The 18,909-nt window shown below is 36.4% G+C and overlaps 1 protein-coding gene across 3 annotated transcripts in view; it reads right to left on the minus strand.

The window, feature by feature from the left end:
* Nucleotides 1-2,445: 2,445 nt before the first annotated feature.
* Nucleotides 2,446-18,909, minus strand: part of LOC109056895 (DNA repair protein RAD50-like) — a 35,400-nt gene continuing 18,936 nt past the window's right edge. For 2 of the 3 annotated variants that reach the window (XM_042711366.1, XM_042711367.1), the window contains exons 16-26: nucleotides 15,403-15,529; nucleotides 12,776-12,969; nucleotides 10,538-10,648; nucleotides 10,320-10,412; nucleotides 10,088-10,201; nucleotides 9,650-9,777; nucleotides 9,188-9,412; nucleotides 3,611-3,696; nucleotides 3,356-3,498; nucleotides 2,869-3,002; nucleotides 2,446-2,731 (exon numbers count right to left, since the gene is read on the minus strand). In XM_042711366.1, the coding sequence (XP_042567300.1) occupies nucleotides 2,545-2,731; nucleotides 2,869-3,002; nucleotides 3,356-3,498; nucleotides 3,611-3,696; nucleotides 9,188-9,412; nucleotides 9,650-9,777; nucleotides 10,088-10,201; nucleotides 10,320-10,412; nucleotides 10,538-10,648; nucleotides 12,776-12,969; nucleotides 15,403-15,529 (1,542 nt within the window). In that variant the 3' untranslated portion in view covers nucleotides 2,446-2,544. Of the gene's footprint in view, nucleotides 2,732-2,868; nucleotides 3,003-3,355; nucleotides 3,499-3,610; nucleotides 3,697-7,404; nucleotides 7,487-9,187; nucleotides 9,413-9,649; nucleotides 9,778-10,087; nucleotides 10,202-10,319; nucleotides 10,413-10,537; nucleotides 10,649-12,775; nucleotides 12,970-15,402; nucleotides 15,530-18,909 lie in introns of those variants that run through there. The other variant, XM_042711368.1, reaches the window with a different exon arrangement.

Here is an 18,909-nt window from a genome sequence, read left to right on the forward strand (position 1 = left end):
TAACTGTGATCACAATTCCTTTTCACAGTTTTAATAATTTTGCAGATTTGTCCATTACTGTCATGATTTTGCATGGATAAATTACAAAGGCACACAATATAAAATATAAAGGATCTTAAAATATAAGACACACAAAAAAGTAATCCTGTATAGACAGTGTATATCTTAAGTGTGTAATGCACAAATTATTTTTTTTAATTCAGTGCAAGTAATATAGTTTTTTAAACCAGTGACTGCACAAAAATACTACAAAATATGTACTTTATATATATATATATATATATATATATATATATATATATATATATATATATATATATATATATATATATATATATATATATATATATAAAAGACCATATTTAAGAATTAAATAAATATATTTATGCAAACTTTGTTCATGTACAAAAATATATACTGCAACAGTAGATGTAAATGAAGTAATGCTTTAATAAAGACAAAAAATAAAATAAAAAAATTGATCCTTCATAAATAACATTTTTAATAAAAATTTACTTGAGTTGGCTATATGCAATCCTAACAGATGCCAAAAGATTTTTCAAGAAATCATGCAGAGGGATTTTATCTTGCTTTTCATCAGTAAGTTTGCAGGTTTTCTGAAATAAAGTAAATGTCATGGTTATTTTAATTAAATAGGATGGAATAACTGTATAGAGCAGGCATCGAGTCACAGAGTTCAACTTACCACATGGTGCTTGTTATACATGTTTAAATTCCTCATTAGTTTCTTGTCAGTACGGAAATGGTCAAATCTGGCACCAAATAGCCCAGAAACCTTAGTTTTCAGTTCTTGCTCAACCTGGCAGAAAAGAACCTCACGCTCCTAAAATATTGGAATCACAGGTAAGACCAGGGCATGAATCCTTTGAATTTGATTTTTAGCGTTAAAAAAAGCTATCAGAAATGGAAAAAAGAACTGAACAAGCTTATACACTTAATATGGTGTATAGTTGTGTTAATGTACTAGTGGTGTGAGGCAATGAAATTCCATGTGTATCATCTCACCTTATGGTCCAAGCCATTCATTTGCAGATCTTTCAGAAAGATTAGTTTTTCCTAGAAATAACAGGCAAAATAATTATTGCAATCATGTTCTGCTCTGTATATTAAAAGTATAAATAGTTTTGACTTACTAAAGTTTCTATACTAGCTACTAGGTAAATCTTACCTCGGTTTCCTTTGGGAAATCTTTCATTGCCGCGATCAGCTCCTCAACAAGCTCTCCCAGTAAAGTCTTATCGGGGAGAGGCTTGACGCTTGTTGTCACAGGAGTGCTGGAGACGCATACAGCGACAGCAAGCAGTAGAATAGTCTTCATCATTTTGTCTGTCTGCTTGAGTTTCTCAAGACTTTAATTGTGCGAAGGCCAGAGGTAACTGATTCCACCACTGCTGAATGCTGTGTATATATACACTCTCAGAAAGGCAAGACTTGGCTATGAAGTTTTTTTGCATCGTAAGCTTCGTTCACTGGCTGATAACAGTGCGCTCCCTGAGTATCTTGATTGAGATGTGGTTGATTATATGTCATATTGTCCTGATTTCCTGTAACTGACTCTGACAAACTGCCAAATAAGATCATGATGATTTAGGGTAACTGGTCTGTAGATTAGGTGTTGAAGGCCACATCTCGACTGTGCTTGCTTGTGCAAAAAAAAAAAGTTTCAGTACTGCAGAATCAAATGATCAATACTGATAGCTTTTTGCAGCAAATCTGCATTTGTTCATGCTTGCAGTTGTGTTGATATGCTGGAGATGCATTAGTCATACAGTGACGGCAGCAAATGTCCGATGATTAACAACATTTGAAATCCATTTTTAAAATGTTGGTTGGCTGAACTCAAGTGTTAAAGCCAATTTTAGAAACACATATATGACAAGTAATCCCTCTAATGTCACATTGGTGAATAAAAAATTGGACACTCAAGTCACACTCAAAATGTATGTGAGGATTTCATTCCTTAAAAACGATAAAACCAAATAACATCAAAATATTATCAAAGCATCTGTTATTGCACAAGCTAAAGTAGCTATATATTTCCCCCTAAATTATATAATTATTAAAACATTATATAATGTGTTTGGTGTCAGGCTGAGCAGATTTAAATATGGTTAGGATTTATGTGAATATTGTTTTAAGTTCACTTAAATTAAAAGTGATTAATTAGATTGATTAATTAATTATGATGAATTAGTTCTTTTCAAATAAACAGCACTAGTCCAAATACTTTTTGATGCAAAGATAACAGATCATGAAATAAAGCCACGCATAATAGAATTAGGATTCAGAAATTAGAATCAAAATTTTTTTTTTTTTTTTTTTTTACAGTGTACAGTTTTTTTTTTTTTTTTTTTGAAGTATACTGAATTTATAAGTAGGTAGATTTAAAATTTTATTTGGTGGGTATATGTTTTATTTTGAGTGTTTTGTTAATGTCATGCTTAACAGCTGTCCAAAAACTGAACTTTGATTCTGTCACCTCTGTAGACTAACGGTCTTTCTTCTCTCATCTGATCTGATGCATCAGTGCAGGTAGGAGTTGAGAGTGTTGATGCTACACCTTGTGATCTCTGAACACTGGTCCTGGTTCTTCCTGATCCTGTAGAAATGCTCCACATAGTTGGATCGTCCTAGGAGCTCCACAAAATCCTCATCGTGGGTGATAACAAGAAGCTGGAAGTTACGCTGCCGAGAACGACTCTTGATTATCCTGCAGAGATACCAAAAGTATATCTTTCAGTTAAATAGCAAATAAAAGTTCTTGCTTTGTCATGTTACTCCTGCTGGAAATAGACTGAGTTTCCTGTTTAAATACTTCTTGTTGTTTTTGTTTTAATAAAGACTCACTCCACCAGTGCGTGTGCCAAAGACTCTATATTCTCTCTGTCTAAGTTGGTGGTGGGCTCATCCAGTGCCAGAATCCCACAGTTCAGACAGAACGTCTCAGCCAGAGCCAACCGTATGATGAGAGAGGCGAGAACCTGCAGACAAACATGCAGTAAAACCAAAGATTACATTTAACTGGATTTAATAAAACAGGACTGCTTTGTTTTTTTTTTGTTTTTTTCAGTTAAACATTCTGATCTATTGACAGTCTGATCTATCGACCAATAAAATCATCGGCCAGAAGTGTCAGCATCCTCTTCTCAGCTCTAAAATCTATTGACAGCTTTATCAACACATAGTTTTCATTAAATTTGTAAAACAATTACATTTAATGTACATAACCAGGGGTGATTCAGTGACTGAAAAGAACTTTCCAATGGGGAGCGGTAAGTAAATAAACTGTGCATTTTTATAGAGAAAGCCAAGATACATTTAGAGGCTTATTGACCTTTTGTCCAGCACTGCAACGTCCACGCATGTCCAAATCAGTGTCTCCTTTGACCATTACCACTCTATAGTTATAGGTCCTTCTTTTCAGGCCAGCAGAGGCGTTTTCATCCACATCAGAGCGTATCTCCACATATTCAATGTCTGCGAGAGATCACGAGACATATAAACAAGGCCATATTTACAGCTAATATTTTTTTATTTAAAGAAAGAATCAGCATGGGATAAATCAATTCAAGCACCAATCATGGCAGACCTTGTCCTCTGTATGTGCTCCGCCATAAATCTCTGATGATTTTATTAATCTCCTCCATCTTCATGCTGTGAAACTTCATTATTGTTCTGTAATAAAAATAAATAAATAAATACAAAAATAAATAAAAACAACAATAATAAAAAAAGACTAGTAGATATACACAATATATTGGTATCATATTGTTTACAGACAATTAAAAAAAATGGTATTGGTCAATTCTGGATATTTAATTGTCACTCTCATTTACTATATTTTTGCATTTAGATTACCTTTGCCATTATCTAACACTCCAAGTAAATCTTTAGCAAATCTCAACATGGGATTATTTTAAATTATAACGCTATAATATAATTTAAAATGATTCTGCCAATTAATCTGACTGATTTGAGTTTCTAGTATTTTATTATTAATAATAATTAATATAACTTATTATTATTTAGACAAAATAGTATTGAACTTTGGTATGACTTTAGACTTTAGTTTGTTAATATTAGTTCATGCATTAAGCATCATGAACTAAAAAGAGACATTTAAAGTATTTATAGTATTTTACTGTATTATAGTGTTTATATAGTAGTAATCTTACTTGATGTTGTGTATATGTATACTAATGTATACTAATAATTATGTATATTAATACCTGAGGTTAATTTCTATGTATACTAATAAATGTTAAACATCTTATTGATATCAGTGGAATTTTAATTTCAATGCATAATACATACAGTTATAAAGCAATACAAGAGCAAAATGCAAATCTGAACATATGAATCATTATTGTCTAGAAAACATGTTAGCAAAGAAAAAACACTGCCATGTATATGAAATTAACAAAAACATCCCTGCTCCTCTATTGCTATTTTTTATGTATAAGTAATTTACATTGTGCATATACATTAAATTCTTAAAAAGAATGCAGTGGCAATAAAAGCAATAAAAGACTTATTAGAACTATTAGAACTATATTAATACTAAATCTGAAAAAAACTTTTAAAGCACTATTTTGACCGTAAGGCTTTTTTCAAAAAACATTTTATTAGAACTGATATTAGACGAAATCGTGCACCTAAGCATGGTGCGTCCTATCAGATTGCCACACTTCCTCTACTCTTCTGCACAAACAGCAATGATGGTATCACGGTGAGAAGAACGGGTAAGCTGGTTTAATGTCAGACGCGATACTTCATCAGAAGAAAACTGCTTTACTAAAGCAGAATACTTTGGACAGCTGTCTGTGTACGGTGTCTGTTTGAACCACACAGCTGTACAGAATTTGATTAGTGATGTGCACAAATCCCAATTCTCAGTCTTGGCAAATGTGTAATCAATCTTTGAAGTAGCGATACCTGGCAGGCAGTTAGTTTGGCTTTGATGTACCAGTGGTCGACCAATATGGGTTTTTCAAATGGTCAGAGCAGATACCCAAAAGATATTCTGGAATGCCTGAATATTCAAAATATAAAATCAAACTATCTATTTCAGAAGGAAAGAATGTTTTCTGTGCGTATTCCCCCCTAATGCCAGGGTTGGTACCACAAAAGGGCCTGTGAGGACCAGAACCCCCCATCAGACTAGTTTGCTATCCCTTCTGAATCTTCATTTAATGTGAAACACAATTATTCTTAAACATATTTTAATAGTATTTGCACTGATAGTATAACATTTTCTTCTCTTTGATTTAGCAATGAGCAATTTAACCTATGTCACATTACGTGACAGCACATGACTAGGTTATTTCATTACCCGGGTTTCCATCCAAAGTTGCGAATTTAACTTATGCACAAAATTGGAATATCACACAAAACATTTGCAAACAAGTACCGTTTCCATCTAACGGGTCAAAGAGAACAAAATTGTCACTTCCTGATAAACTGGCACTATACATCACTAAGAAAAGTAGGAGAAGCTATTGAATATACAGTAATAATTTTCCTATATAATAAATTACTTGCACCTCAGAACGAGCAGATGAAAACACAATGAATGTGGTCATTGCTTTCGGAGGTGGATGCTGCTGTTTGGGAATGCAGTCTTTTAACAGTTCTGGGAGGCAATTATACAGAAATACTTTGATGACAGACTTTGCTCGGGCATTTCAGAATGACCATATAACAACATTTTCAGTCCGCTGGTTAGTCAGGATTTGCCGTCCCATAGTGCAAAGTCACGTGACTTTTTTGATGCGCTTAGAGGAATTTATTCGCAAAATTCATTTCTATCTCCCATTATTTGCATTAACCCTTTTTCACAAAAGTCAAAAACCACCTCAAGCGAGCGTAAAAACTTTTTTTGTGAATTAAGGCATTTTTATTCAAAATTCAGCGTTTCCATCATTTGATTCTGATGCGATACTTCAAAATGCGGATAAAAGCAGGGTGATGGAAACCCAGTTATTGACAGTTGATCAGCTAGAATTCTCTCTAATGGTGAGTTTTATGTTTTTTTCAATTTTACTGTATGCTACTATAATGCCAAGCTGGTCCTTTGGCTAGAATTCAACTCCTCTAATGGTGAGGTTTTTTTTTTTTATACAGGTATATATATTTTACTGAATGCTAATATCATGCCAAGCTTATTTTAATAGGGTTAGTATTGTAATAATGTTACATAACATTGTTTAATAATGACTGTGTGACTGCACAACATGACTGTTGTTAAACCTGTTAGCATGCTCAAAAGCATGCTGTTTTTTCCTTCATTTTGTTTTTATGGCTTGTTGCTAGCTATGTGTTGTTGATAAAGTAACTACTCAGCATTTGAATGATTATCTGAAGAGCCAATGTACAGTGTAATTCTGCATTTAAGTTCTGCTCCTGGCTTATGCTACACAGCAATGATGCTCAATAGAGACGTGCGGTGTGTAATTCTGTGTTTATGTTTTGGCCTTTTGTGTTTTATTTGCTATCTTGCATACATAGGTCCATTTGTAAAGCAGTGGTCTCAAACTCAGTTTCTGGAGGGCCACAGCTCTGCAGAGTTTATCTTCAACCAGCTCATACTAACACCAGCTTGGAAGTTTCTAGTAATCCTGAAGACCTCGATTAGCTGGATCAGGTGTGTTTGATTAGGGTTGGAGCAAAACTGTGCAGAGCTGTGGCCCTCCAGGAACTGAGTTTGAGAGCACTGCTGTAAAGGGTTCATGATTTAAATAAATACATAGATAGATAAGTAAATAAATAAATAAATAATCCTTCTGTCTATTGCCAAATATAATCAAGTGGTGGAAAATATTCTGAATTTATCTTCCTTGGTTGCGCTCATAAAAAGCCACATTAAATGTAGTTTATGGTTAACCAAAATGGGGATAAAATCACTTATTTTCTGCAATATTTACAGATATTTACCTAAGACGAATCTGAAAACAGAAATGGATTTTTTATCCATTAATAGGCCACATCGAGGGGTTTGCCAGAAGCCATGAGACAAAGCCTGAAACCTTGTAAGAACATGTTGTGGTTTTTAAGAGAAATTTGGCCTATTACTGGTGCAAACTGAATAAAGCCCAAAACAGTCACTATACAAGAAATGCTGTTGATTTACTAATAATTTATTTACAATGGAACAATAATGAGTCATTAATATATCACTACAACTACTGTGTCTCCAAAAACTTAAATATTTGGAGTGAAATGACTGATCTTTACTATAATGACAACTGTGATGTATTAATTAGTAAAGAAAAATAATTCACACAATTTAAACATAAGAAAGTGAAAATTAATGACACAGCCTAAAAAAAAGGATAACGCCTCTGCACTGTAGATGATGGCAGAGTGATTTTGACAACCACAGACCTGCTGATGTAACTTCTGTGAATGCAAGGGATGATATTGATCTAAACCAATGATGATGACTTGAGACTTCCTCTGTATATTCCTACATGGGAAACCAGCAAAATCATTTTGACCGCCTTTTTTAATAATAATGCTTACTGTTTTATCAATATTGATTAAACTGTGTATTTTTGCAGAAACCAGGATGTTCATGTGGGTTGATGTGAATTCGAGTCTGGTGTATGTCACTTATTGAACCATTTTACACGATTAAACTGTGTATTTTTGCAGAAACCAGGATGTTCATGTGGGTTGATGTGAATCTATGTTGGAAAAACGGCATTAGAATTTTATAGTTCCACAAGGAACTGAATTTAGTTTCAGTACTATTTCAACAATTGTGTTGTAAAAATGTCAGTAGAGACTGACATCTCAAAGTTCTTTACACCTGTTCTATCACGGCTATTCACTTACATCTTTCACAACATATTTCTCCTGCGCTTTGACCCACACTCACACAAATCTCAACTGAAAACATAACTTAGGCAGTAGCTGCACAGCTCTTTTAGTGTAGGGTATTCAAGTCCATCAGTTAACCATTGGGGTTCTTCAGGGTTCGGTATTTGGTCCTCTCCTATTCTCCATATACACAAACTCATTGCATAGCGCTATCTGTCAGTCTAATTTGACAACCCCACCATTTAAGCCGGTATCTCTGCATGCCTTTCAGACATATTATAAAATCTCGCTCCACTGGATACCTATAGCCTCCTGCAGACCATGCTTCAAGACCATGACTGGAACAGCACACAAATACCTTATTACACTTGTACAGGTCTATGTTCCCTGCGTACTACAGTCAGTAACTGTGTGGTACCTAAAGGCTCCATGACAAAGTGGTAAAAAAAGCCACATTCCAGAATCCTAACTATCCCTGTTGCTCTGAGACCTTTAACTCTTTCCACGCCATTGACATAATTTTACATCATTTATGAGACAGTGCTTCCCCGTCATTTACAGAATATTCTAGCTTTCCATGTTTTCACTGGTGTATGGTAGGAGGTGCTATAACACATCTTCTGAAAGAGTACTGAATGTCTGCATCAAAAAGGGTGAAGTAGAATCTGAAACATGCGATCGTGTATGAAAGCAGAAGCATATGTAAAATAACGTGATCATCAAGCATTAAACAACTTATACATCAAAACTGCTTAGCGTTACTGAATGAAATGATCCATTAAGTGGCATAGGACCGTGCAAGATTTGAATGTGTTGATGGAAGCAATCTATTTGATCTATGTTTTGATCTTTGTTTCGAGTCTGATCCAGTCTTTTTCAAAAATGCGATTTTCTCAGCTTTTTGAATATTCGGAGTGCCATTAAAACAAACAAACAAACAAAAATAATATATATATATATATATATATATTATATATATATATATTGTTTTAGACCTAATTTGTATATATTACAATATATTCTTTCTTATACTGTCATCACTGTCATCACCTAAAGATGGCAAGATGACTGTTGTTGTGGTTACAACAGTTGCAATGGTAAGTATTTTATCATGATTTTGGGGAGTCCCTGTAATGAAGCCCACTGGTTAGTGATGATTCAAATGCATCATTAGGGCTAAAAAGTCTGAGTCAGACTTCCTTTAGTCTAGATGGATGTGCACATGGCCTGTTGCTGATTGCTGCTTACTGTCTGCTGAACCACATCAAAACCAAACCTACACACTCTGACAAACCGCTACCTGAAACTACCTTTCAGAGAACCCCTGATAACAAAATCTACTTACTGGTCTAGGGCTTTATAGTAGATGTCCAGGTCCTTACTGGCCAACTCTGTTGTTCTCATCACAATCATTTTGTCTCTGTAGAGATCCTCGGCCCGACAATATTGGTCCTCTCTGAGCTCTTTACGAAAACGGAGGATCTCGTCCTCGTAGCCCTTCTGACGACCGAGAGCCACACTGCGGTTCTTTTTCAGGTCCTCCAACTTTCGCTCCACTTCTTGCCGATCACTTGACAACAGAAGACATACTTTTTAAGATACACATTAATCTGATGTTCACTCTCACACTTACAAAAGGTCTATGCAAAATAGTTAATATTAAAGTAATTAGGAGATGGATTAATTTAGGTTAGTTATGATAACTAAAGAGCATACTTGGCACATTAAGATGAGCTTCTGAAAGTGGGTCAAACATTGTCAGGACTTCCAAACTTGTACTTGGTAGCTATTTTAAGTGATCTCATACTTGCTCAGTTGCAGATCTTGCATGTTGCCCATCTCTTTAAGTAATTCTTCATGTTCCCTGGACACCTCTTTCAGCTCCTCCACGCGCTTCCGTAAGGTCAAGTTGTCCTGTAGCCAGCGCTCTTGAACCTGTTAAAAACCATCATATAATAATCATATAACCACAAACAAAACAGAAAGCCATATGCTTCATTTTAGGAATAAAATGTATGCATATTGTGATAAAATATGCATTCAGACAAGTGGTCTCAGATGATTAATCAGCTGTTATTGCATAATTTAAAATTAGCAGCCTACAACTGCATCCAATTAATTAAGAAGTCAGAAGATTTCAGAATTCTGATGTTACAAGTGTTCAACATGCTCATAAAAGCAAACAAAAGCAAAAAAAACCCAAACAAACAAACAAAAAAAAAAAACAGGAAGCTTTGCTTGGCACCTTCTGAGTGTCAATATCTTGTCGAATGTTGCCCATGTCTTTATTGATCTTCTCTCGCTGTTTTTCAGCCTCATGTAGTTGTTTGTCTACCTCTTGTAGTTCAGTTTCTTTTTTCTAAAGAAGTAAAAAAGTTACAAATAAAATACATGAAAATAAATGGGGGAAAACAAACAAACAAACTTGCATACAGGAAATGACAGCTAAAAAACTACATAATTTTGTTGTACTGTACCTCTTTGTAGCTGTCTTTGCCATCTTTTATGTACTTGGTAATCTCTCCTTCAAGGAGGGTCAAGTTTTTAACTTTTTCCTTGATTGCATTGATCTAAAAAACAGATATAAAGCTTTAGACAACTCTGATGATAAGTAATGACATCATCTTGATTTAAAGTAAATGTCCACAACCTTGCATTTAGTACATTGTGGTAAAACGGAAAACATAAGTCAGACCTTTTCCTGTCCTTCCTCCTGTTTCTGCCTCCTGTGCTCAGCAAGGTCCTGTTTGTCCTGCTGGAGCTTCTCTAGAGTGGCAGCTAGAGGAGACACCTGCTCCTTTGCATCCTAACAAACAAACAAATCATGATGAAACAACAGAAACAATATGATTAAACTACTGTTCAAAAGTCTTGGATCTGTATGTTTTTTTTTTTTATGCTCACCAAGGCAGCATTTATTTGGTCCAAAAACAAACAAACAGCATAAATACAGCTGTTGTGAAATTTTATTACAATAAATTGTGAAAATTTCTTTCTGATTTTATAATATTTAGAAATGTAATTCATTCCTGTGATGGAAAAAAAACTAAAATTTCAGCATCATTACTCCAGTCTTCAGTGTCACATTATCCTTCATTCTAAAATGCTGATCTCAAGAAACAAGAAATAGAAAGTTCAAAATAAAAGAATTTAAAATTAATTTTTTTTTGTAACAATGTAAAAGTCTTTATTCTCTTTTGGATCAGTTTTATTGTATCAGTATTATTTTCTAAAAAAAAAAATTCTTGCTGACAAAAAAACGTGTGAATAGTAGTGTATATGACAATTTTCATTAATTTTGTGAATTGAGGTTTTACTTTGTACAAATTAAGCAGTGTATAGTTTTAGTGCATTTATAGGTTACTGAACCAACTCGCTTCAAGGAAACTGCTGATCAACACTCCAGCTGTTCAATGAAGACTCAGTTATGTATGTACAGTAACCCTGGTTCCCAGAGTAGAAAATGAGATTCTATGTCAGTGCATAACATACACCCTCCAGGGTGGTACTGGTGTGAATGGTGTCTTACCAGTAATAGGACGAAGCAGTGTTGCATGTGTGAACAGCACATTTTTGCATGATTCTGGTAATTCTAGGGTAAATTACCAGGATTGTGTCAATGGGACTTGGGGTGTAACGATATTCAAAGCGAACTGAAAAACCACTGTACTCTCATGGCATACATCCATACTCTCTAGGCTTATCCTGCCCCCTGTTGAGACACTTAAAACGCGTACGGCCATGATGGTTTCGAATTGCTTGAATAACTTTGAAAAGGAAGGTACCATTAAAGGTAACATGCAGAACAAATCTATCATACAGGCTACAAAAAATTATAATGAAGACATGACTGTAAAAGAATATGCCATGTTTCAGTGAGTTGTTATGGGAAGACTGTGTCCATAGAGTTATACCTTTATGACTAGCACAGTCAAGTTCACTTGTGCAGCCACTCACAGCCCATTGTAAAACTGTAAGTTGCAATATTCTGTGTGTATGTATATATATATATATATATAAAATATATATATATGTAATGTAAACATTTAAGTCATGCAAATGTAAACATTCAAGCTATTTTAATCCATAATGTACTCGCGCATCTGAGAGGTGGTCTTCAATGCGCTGTCAGTCAAAGCCACCTCTCAAACAGCTCAGATTGAGTTATTACATATTTGATTAAAATCCATTTTATTTATCCATGGCACAGGCATGTTTTATATGTAGCCTAAGCAAAGTCGTCCAATGACTTGTTTGCATTATTTAGCCATTTTTTCATTTTATTAAAAAATTTTTAAGGCAAGTTTTTTTTGGTAACACTTTACAAAGCAAAAATTTTTAAAGTCTCATTTGTTAATGTATTAATTAACATGAACTAACAGAGCAATTATTATTATTATTAAAAAGTGAATCTAGTGTTCTTTAGCATTGCTGGTGTCATGCCATGAACCCTACCCCCACAGCAAACAGAACAGAACCAAACCGAACTCAACCATGGCTCCAAAACTGTGATATGAACCAAATCGTGGGATTGGTATATTATTACACCACTAGTGCGCACCATCACTCCTCAGATTTCTCTACAAAGGAAGCCATCAGCAGAACTGAGGAGTATGGCAAGCTACGCATCACCTTGTCCTTGATACTCAGGGAACCAAGGTTACATAAATAATAGGTTACTCAATGCTGCATCAGTAGCTGACACTGTGGGAACAGTATACTGCAATGCAATACAACCAGGTAACTGCTGGTTTATCATCCTGTGAAACACAGACTTCTCAGAATGACAAACGTGAAAGACTGACTACCTGCTCATAATTGTCACAACTGGAGGGTGTTTTAAACCTGCTACTGACGCAGTGTTGAGTGAACCTATGAAATTAAACTTTTCTCTTTATGAATTAAAAGGCACATTAGAGTGGGCGCTCCTCACTTGAATGTCTCTGTGGAGTGTCTGGATCTCAGTGGTGAACTCCACACACTGCTCCTCCAACTGTTGAAGTTTCTGCATATTGCTGGAGATCTGGAGCTTTTCTCCACGAATCTCATTTACGCTGCTCCTCAAGGCCTGGATATGATCCTGTTGGTCCTGGATCAGTTTCCTCTTCAGCTCGATCTTACTGCAGGCTACACAGAAGGATCATCACATGGAAACACAGTAATAAACAGGGTCATATTTAGAACTGATTTTACCAGTATCAGGGTACGTGACATGAAACACTTTGGGAAGTCCTGTGGTGTGACATGCTATATCTAAAATTATTTTCAATAGCATTTTACAAATAAATATTTATATTAATAATGCATGCAGTTTTTTTTATATAATTATGCATTTATATTAATAATGCATGCAATCGTTTGATCACAACAGCAAATAACTATTTAAAAAATAAAGTAGTGAAGGCAAAGGTGATTAAAAATATTTTTTAAAAGTCGCCATTTACAGTACTCAATCTGTACAATTTCCCTTATATATTAATATAAACAGAATGTAAACAGCATACAACAATATGACAAATGTTTAAAACAATGTACATGACCATTCAAATATATGGGGTCAGTAAGATTTTTTTAAAGAAATGTATATTTTTGTTCAGAAAAATGTGCATTAAACTGATCAAAAGTGACAGTAAAGAATTTTATAAGGTTCCAAAAGTTTTTTTTTAAGGCACAGTATGTAATTTTTCGCTGCTAGAGGGTGCATATTTAAAACAAACAAAGAAACAAAAAGGCATAGTTTGATGATGCCGTGATTGAGTGTGAAATCATGAGAGTTGTAGTCTTCATCCCCACAGCCGATGCAATCGGGACTCAGGCATGTTCATTGATAAGCTAATGAATTACAGATTTATATACGTTACTGTAGTATAAAGCAGGGTGGGACTGAAAATCGTGGAAGTGAAAGCCACTTCCACTCATTCCAGTAATGTGTATGTGGAGTAAAACAGCACTGTTTTATTCATGCTAGATACATTTGAGTTTGTTGACAGTTCTATTATAATGCTTCTCTGTGCGTTCGCTCAGCAGCTGCTATGAGACACTTGTTGCACACTGCAGTAAGCTACATTGATATTAGAATATCATATTATTAAAGGCTGGATGGCTTGTATTGCTAAATGGCATGCTATTGATTTTCAAATATATTGTATTATGCTTTATTACTATTAGTACAAATAAAACTGCATCTGATTATGCTATGTTAGCCATTTGACAAATTAAGTGTTTTCTCTGAGGCATGGCGAAAACATGGTGCTTGCAGTAAATCAAGAAAACGAGATTCAAACAATAAGACTATATAGTTTTGAGCTATATAACAGAGATTCGTTTTCTGTCTATACATTAGGGCTGCACGATAAATCGAAATGGAATCGAGATTGCGATTCGATAGAAGCTGCGATTGTCATGCGTATATCTTTCAGTGAAGCACGGTTCTGGGATCAGCAGTAAATCTCCATCCAAAGGCCAAAGGGCGCTCTCGCACTGAAATTCCAAATATGCCAAATATGCCTAATAAACACACGATTATTACAATATATGGTTTATCAGATTAATTATTATAATTTTCATTAAAATAAGGTATATTTACAATGCAATGTCTTTATCACTGTTTAGAATACTATGTTGCGTGCCTTATTCTGTGTAAGAAGCCACATCATCTCACAGAGGGATTTATTTCAAACACTTGACTGACGTTATAAAGTGAGTTTGGAGTAAAAATATGTTATTAAATGTATTTTCACATGCTTTCAGATGGAGCAGCATTTACTACACAGAGCCTTAGTTCACTGAAAAGTCATTATTGCGAACGATTTTCTTCGATTTCATAATCGGGCAATAAAATCATCTGCAATTTTTTTGCGTAACTTGTCAGTGAACTACAGCTCTGTGTAGCAAATGCTGCTCCATCTGAAAGCACTTGATGATTATTTACTGCTGATTACAGAACCGGCTTTACTAACAAAATACGCATGACAATCGCATTCGATTAATCGTGCAGCCCTACTATACGTACATGTATCCAAACAGTTGCTCACCTGTGTAATAAAACATATTAGAGCATCTTTGGTGTTTCCATGGATTCTACAAAATAAAACCGGAAAACGATGGTAATGCATGTATGACATCATTGGCAGGCGACACAATGACACAGTCCGTTACACTAGTTAAAATTTCTCTGGATTTAAACATTCTTGGAAACATTTGGGTTAATCTAAGTACACAAGTCAGCAAAATATATATTGTGCCATTAAATGGCTGCTGAAAATTCGGCACCGCTATCACAGGAATAAATTACACTTTAAATTAAAATAGAAAACATTTATTTTAATTGCAATAATATTTCATAATATTACTGGTTTTGCTGTATTTTTGATCAAATAAATGTAGCCTCGGTGAGCATAAGAGCATAAATAAAATAATAATAATAATAATAATAATAATAATAATAATAATAATAATAATAATAATAATAATCTTACAGACCATAAACTTTTGAACGGTAGTGTACATTCATATGATATTCACAGAAGTTTTTTATTCTACATAAACTGCTGAACCTACTGATGTCCAGGCGGTGTTGGGTCTCTTGTTTCTCCTGGCTGACCTGCTGCATGGTACGGCTGAGGTCAACTCCCTGCAGCTTGGCTGCATGTTGAGCGATCTTCCTCTCTACATCCTTCAGGTCAAGCTACACATAACAGGAAACATTCTGATTACACACAGGTGGCTAAAAATACTGCTTGTTAAGTTGTGATGCAGGGCTCCAAACAAAAACAAAAAAATCGAGTAAGGAGCCACTGGCTCCTATAAGAAAAAAACTTAGGCACCAAATTATTTTTTTTAGGTGCCACAGAATAAACATGTTTTATTTTTATTTATTTTTTTATTTTCTTATTTTTTTACATTTTAACATTTCAATCATACTCTCATATGTTTATGTCTCATCTTTTCTTGACTTTATCAGCATTTAAATCCATCTTGTCTTGTAACTAAATGTCTTTTCCAACTTGAAATATAGAGTCACATAGAATTGTTCATTATCTGTACCAATATCATGGACCATAAGCATCACAGTTTGGGCTCCTCCTCAATGCATCCTGTAAATGTTGTCATACACTCTTAAAAATAAATGTGCTTCATGATGCCATAGAAAAACCTTTTTTGTCTTAATGGTTTCATAAAGAACCTTTAACATCTGAAGAACCTTTACGTTTCACAAAAGGTTTTTGGCGAAAAGAAGGTTCTTCATATTATAAAAAGTTGAGAAAGATATGGTTCTTTAAAGAACCTTTGACTGAATGGTTCTTTGTGGAAGCAATAATGGTTCTGTGAAGAACCTTTTAAGCGCCTTTATTTTTAAGAGTGTATGTCTTTCACACTTTCAGTCTGTTTTTCATTAGTAACATACATATAGCAAAATGCTCCTCTTTGTAGTTATTTTTCTAGCTGACTGTTGAGCTTATGGACACCGAATGGTTATTCTGAGGTAAATAAATATATCGTTGCAATGTTTACAAGCTTTACACATTTTCCGCAGTTTGAAACACTGAATGAGCAGTTCAACTGAAGTTGAACTTTTATAAAATAGTCTACCTTCTGATGTTAATTCATGTTCATTATGTACTATAGTAGTAAAGAGAAAGATTTAATGGGTTACTTGCCGCTTGAACTGAGGCACTAAAACGACCATGCCTGCCGCATTAAAGAGCGCCAAAAACTGTATTTACTGTTTGTATTTCGTTATGAATTTTGTATAATTTTAAAGCTGATACTTTGTTTACTAAAAAGTAACAAAGCACAAAGCTTTTTGTGATTACTGGACAGCAAGTGCACTTCAAATAATGAAGTTTGCGCATTAACATAGCACAGCAAAGACTTAAGATCTTGTGAAGAAGAAACCATATTATTAATGATTATAAATGAGAATTGTTAATGACATAGCCCATATCCTCACAGCTGATAGCTTTACCTGTTGTAGTTTGTTCAAGTTATGCACGAAATAGACACAAAACAGCTTTTTTGCTCTTTCACTTCTTACATCACCGTCATTTCTCTCTCTCTTGCGCTGCACAACTGAGCTGTGTGTGGCAGAGATGAGGACTGTTTGAAACGTCTCGGTTACGTATGGTAACCCTCGTTCCCTGAAGGAGGAAACGGAGACGTCACGTCGGTGACCGACGAATTGGGATATCGCTTCGATAGACCAATCTACTTCAAGTGTAAACTAAACGAGCCATTGCACATTGGCATGCAATTATTGCATCCAGCTGCCGCTGATCACAGCGTGAGTATAATAAGGCAGCAGGTGCAATGCATACCAGGTTTTCAGGCTCAGCGGTTGTACGGCAACCATTGCGACGGGACGTGACGTCTCCATTCCCTCCTCAGGGAACGAGGGTTACAATACATAACAGAGATGTTCCCTTTCAGTCGGTCACTCTCGACGTCACGTCAGTGACCGACAAATTGGGATCCCTACCAAAGCGCCATGGGTGCTGCCCCTTCCAGTGCCATGTGCGAGCCACCTGTGCCCCTATTAGGTGTAGGCTGGGGCTCGGAACAAGTAGTTCCACTCACCATTGTCAAAGCACTAACACACTGGGTGAGATTGGATAACACTGGGAAAACATACCCGTTCTGCTTGGAATAGGGACGCTGCGGAAGCTCCATCCTTGCCGAATGAGTTTTCGGGAAGCAAATACACATATAGCATCCGTTTAGGTGTATATGGAGAAATTTGAGGTGATTAAAGAAGGAGTTTTCGGAAGTCTGACTGGTGAAACACGGGCTCTAAGGCCATACCATGGGGTGTATATGGAGAAACTTGAGGTGATTAAAACACTCATGGGAAGGATCCATGGTTCTCATGGATTCATCATGAAGGCCTGGCGCCAAACATTCTGCCTAGCTGCCTAGGGTGATGGAGGAACTCAACAGGGTCTACAGTATGGACACTCTGGAGTAGTTTAAGCAAGTCGATACTAACCGGGGACTCTTGGTGCCACTACCCATTTGAGGTGAGAACACTGGAGGATACCGGCTCTACACGAAAACTATAGAACCTAGCGAAAATGTTAGGGTTTGCCCAGCCCGCAGCTCTACAAATATCTGTCAGCGAGGTGCCACGAGCCAGGGCCCAGGAGGATGCAACACTTCTAGTTGAGTGAGCTCGCAACCTGATCGGGCAGGGCACACCCTGTGCCTGATAAGCCAGGGTTCTGGCATCCACAATCCAGAGGGTCATCCTCTGCTTAGAGACAGCATTCCCCTTCTGCCGGCCTCCGTAACAGACAAAGAGCTGGTCTGAAGTCCTGAAGCTTTGTGTCCCGTCTAAGTATCATCTCAATGCTCGGATGGGACAGAGCAAAGCCAGGGCTGGGTCTGCCTCCTCCAGGGGCAGCGCTTGCAGGTTCAGCACTTGGTCTTTGAAGGGTGTAGTGGGAACCATGGGCTCGTAGCCGGGCCGGGGCCTCAGCATTACCTGGGAGTCAGCCTGCCCAAACTCTAGGCACGAATCGTCGACCGAAAATGCATGCAGGTCCCCTACCCTCTTGATGGAGGCCAGTGCAAGCAGGAGCAGAGTTTTCAATGAAAGAAACTTTAGCTCAACTGAATGCAAATAATCAAATGGGCCCTGCTGTAGTGATTTTAGCACTAGAGTCAGGTTCCAAGAGGGTATAGAGGGGGGCCGGGAAGGATTTAACCTCCTGGCCCCTTTAAGGAACCTGATGACGAGGTCATGCTTACCTAAAGACTTCCCATTCATGGGGTCATGGTACGCAGCAATAGCTGCAACCTGGACTTTGAGGGTGGAGGGAGACAACCTTTGCGCCAGCCCTTGATGCAAAGAGGAAAGCACGACCGCAATCGGGCATCTTTGGGGGTCTTCTCAGCGAGAAGAACACCACTCAATGAACAGGTTCCACTTCAAGGTGTAAGCGTGTCTCGTAGACGGTGCTCTTGCCAAAGTGATGGTGTTCACTTCCTCCTGGGATAGGTCACCTAGAACCACCACATCCCGTCCAGGGACCAGACATGGAGTTTCCAAAAGTCTGGACGCAGGTGCCA

Source organism: Cyprinus carpio, chromosome A21 (assembly GCF_018340385.1).
Source record: "Cyprinus carpio isolate SPL01 chromosome A21, ASM1834038v1, whole genome shotgun sequence".
Taxonomy (NCBI): Eukaryota; Metazoa; Chordata; class Actinopteri; order Cypriniformes; family Cyprinidae; genus Cyprinus; species Cyprinus carpio.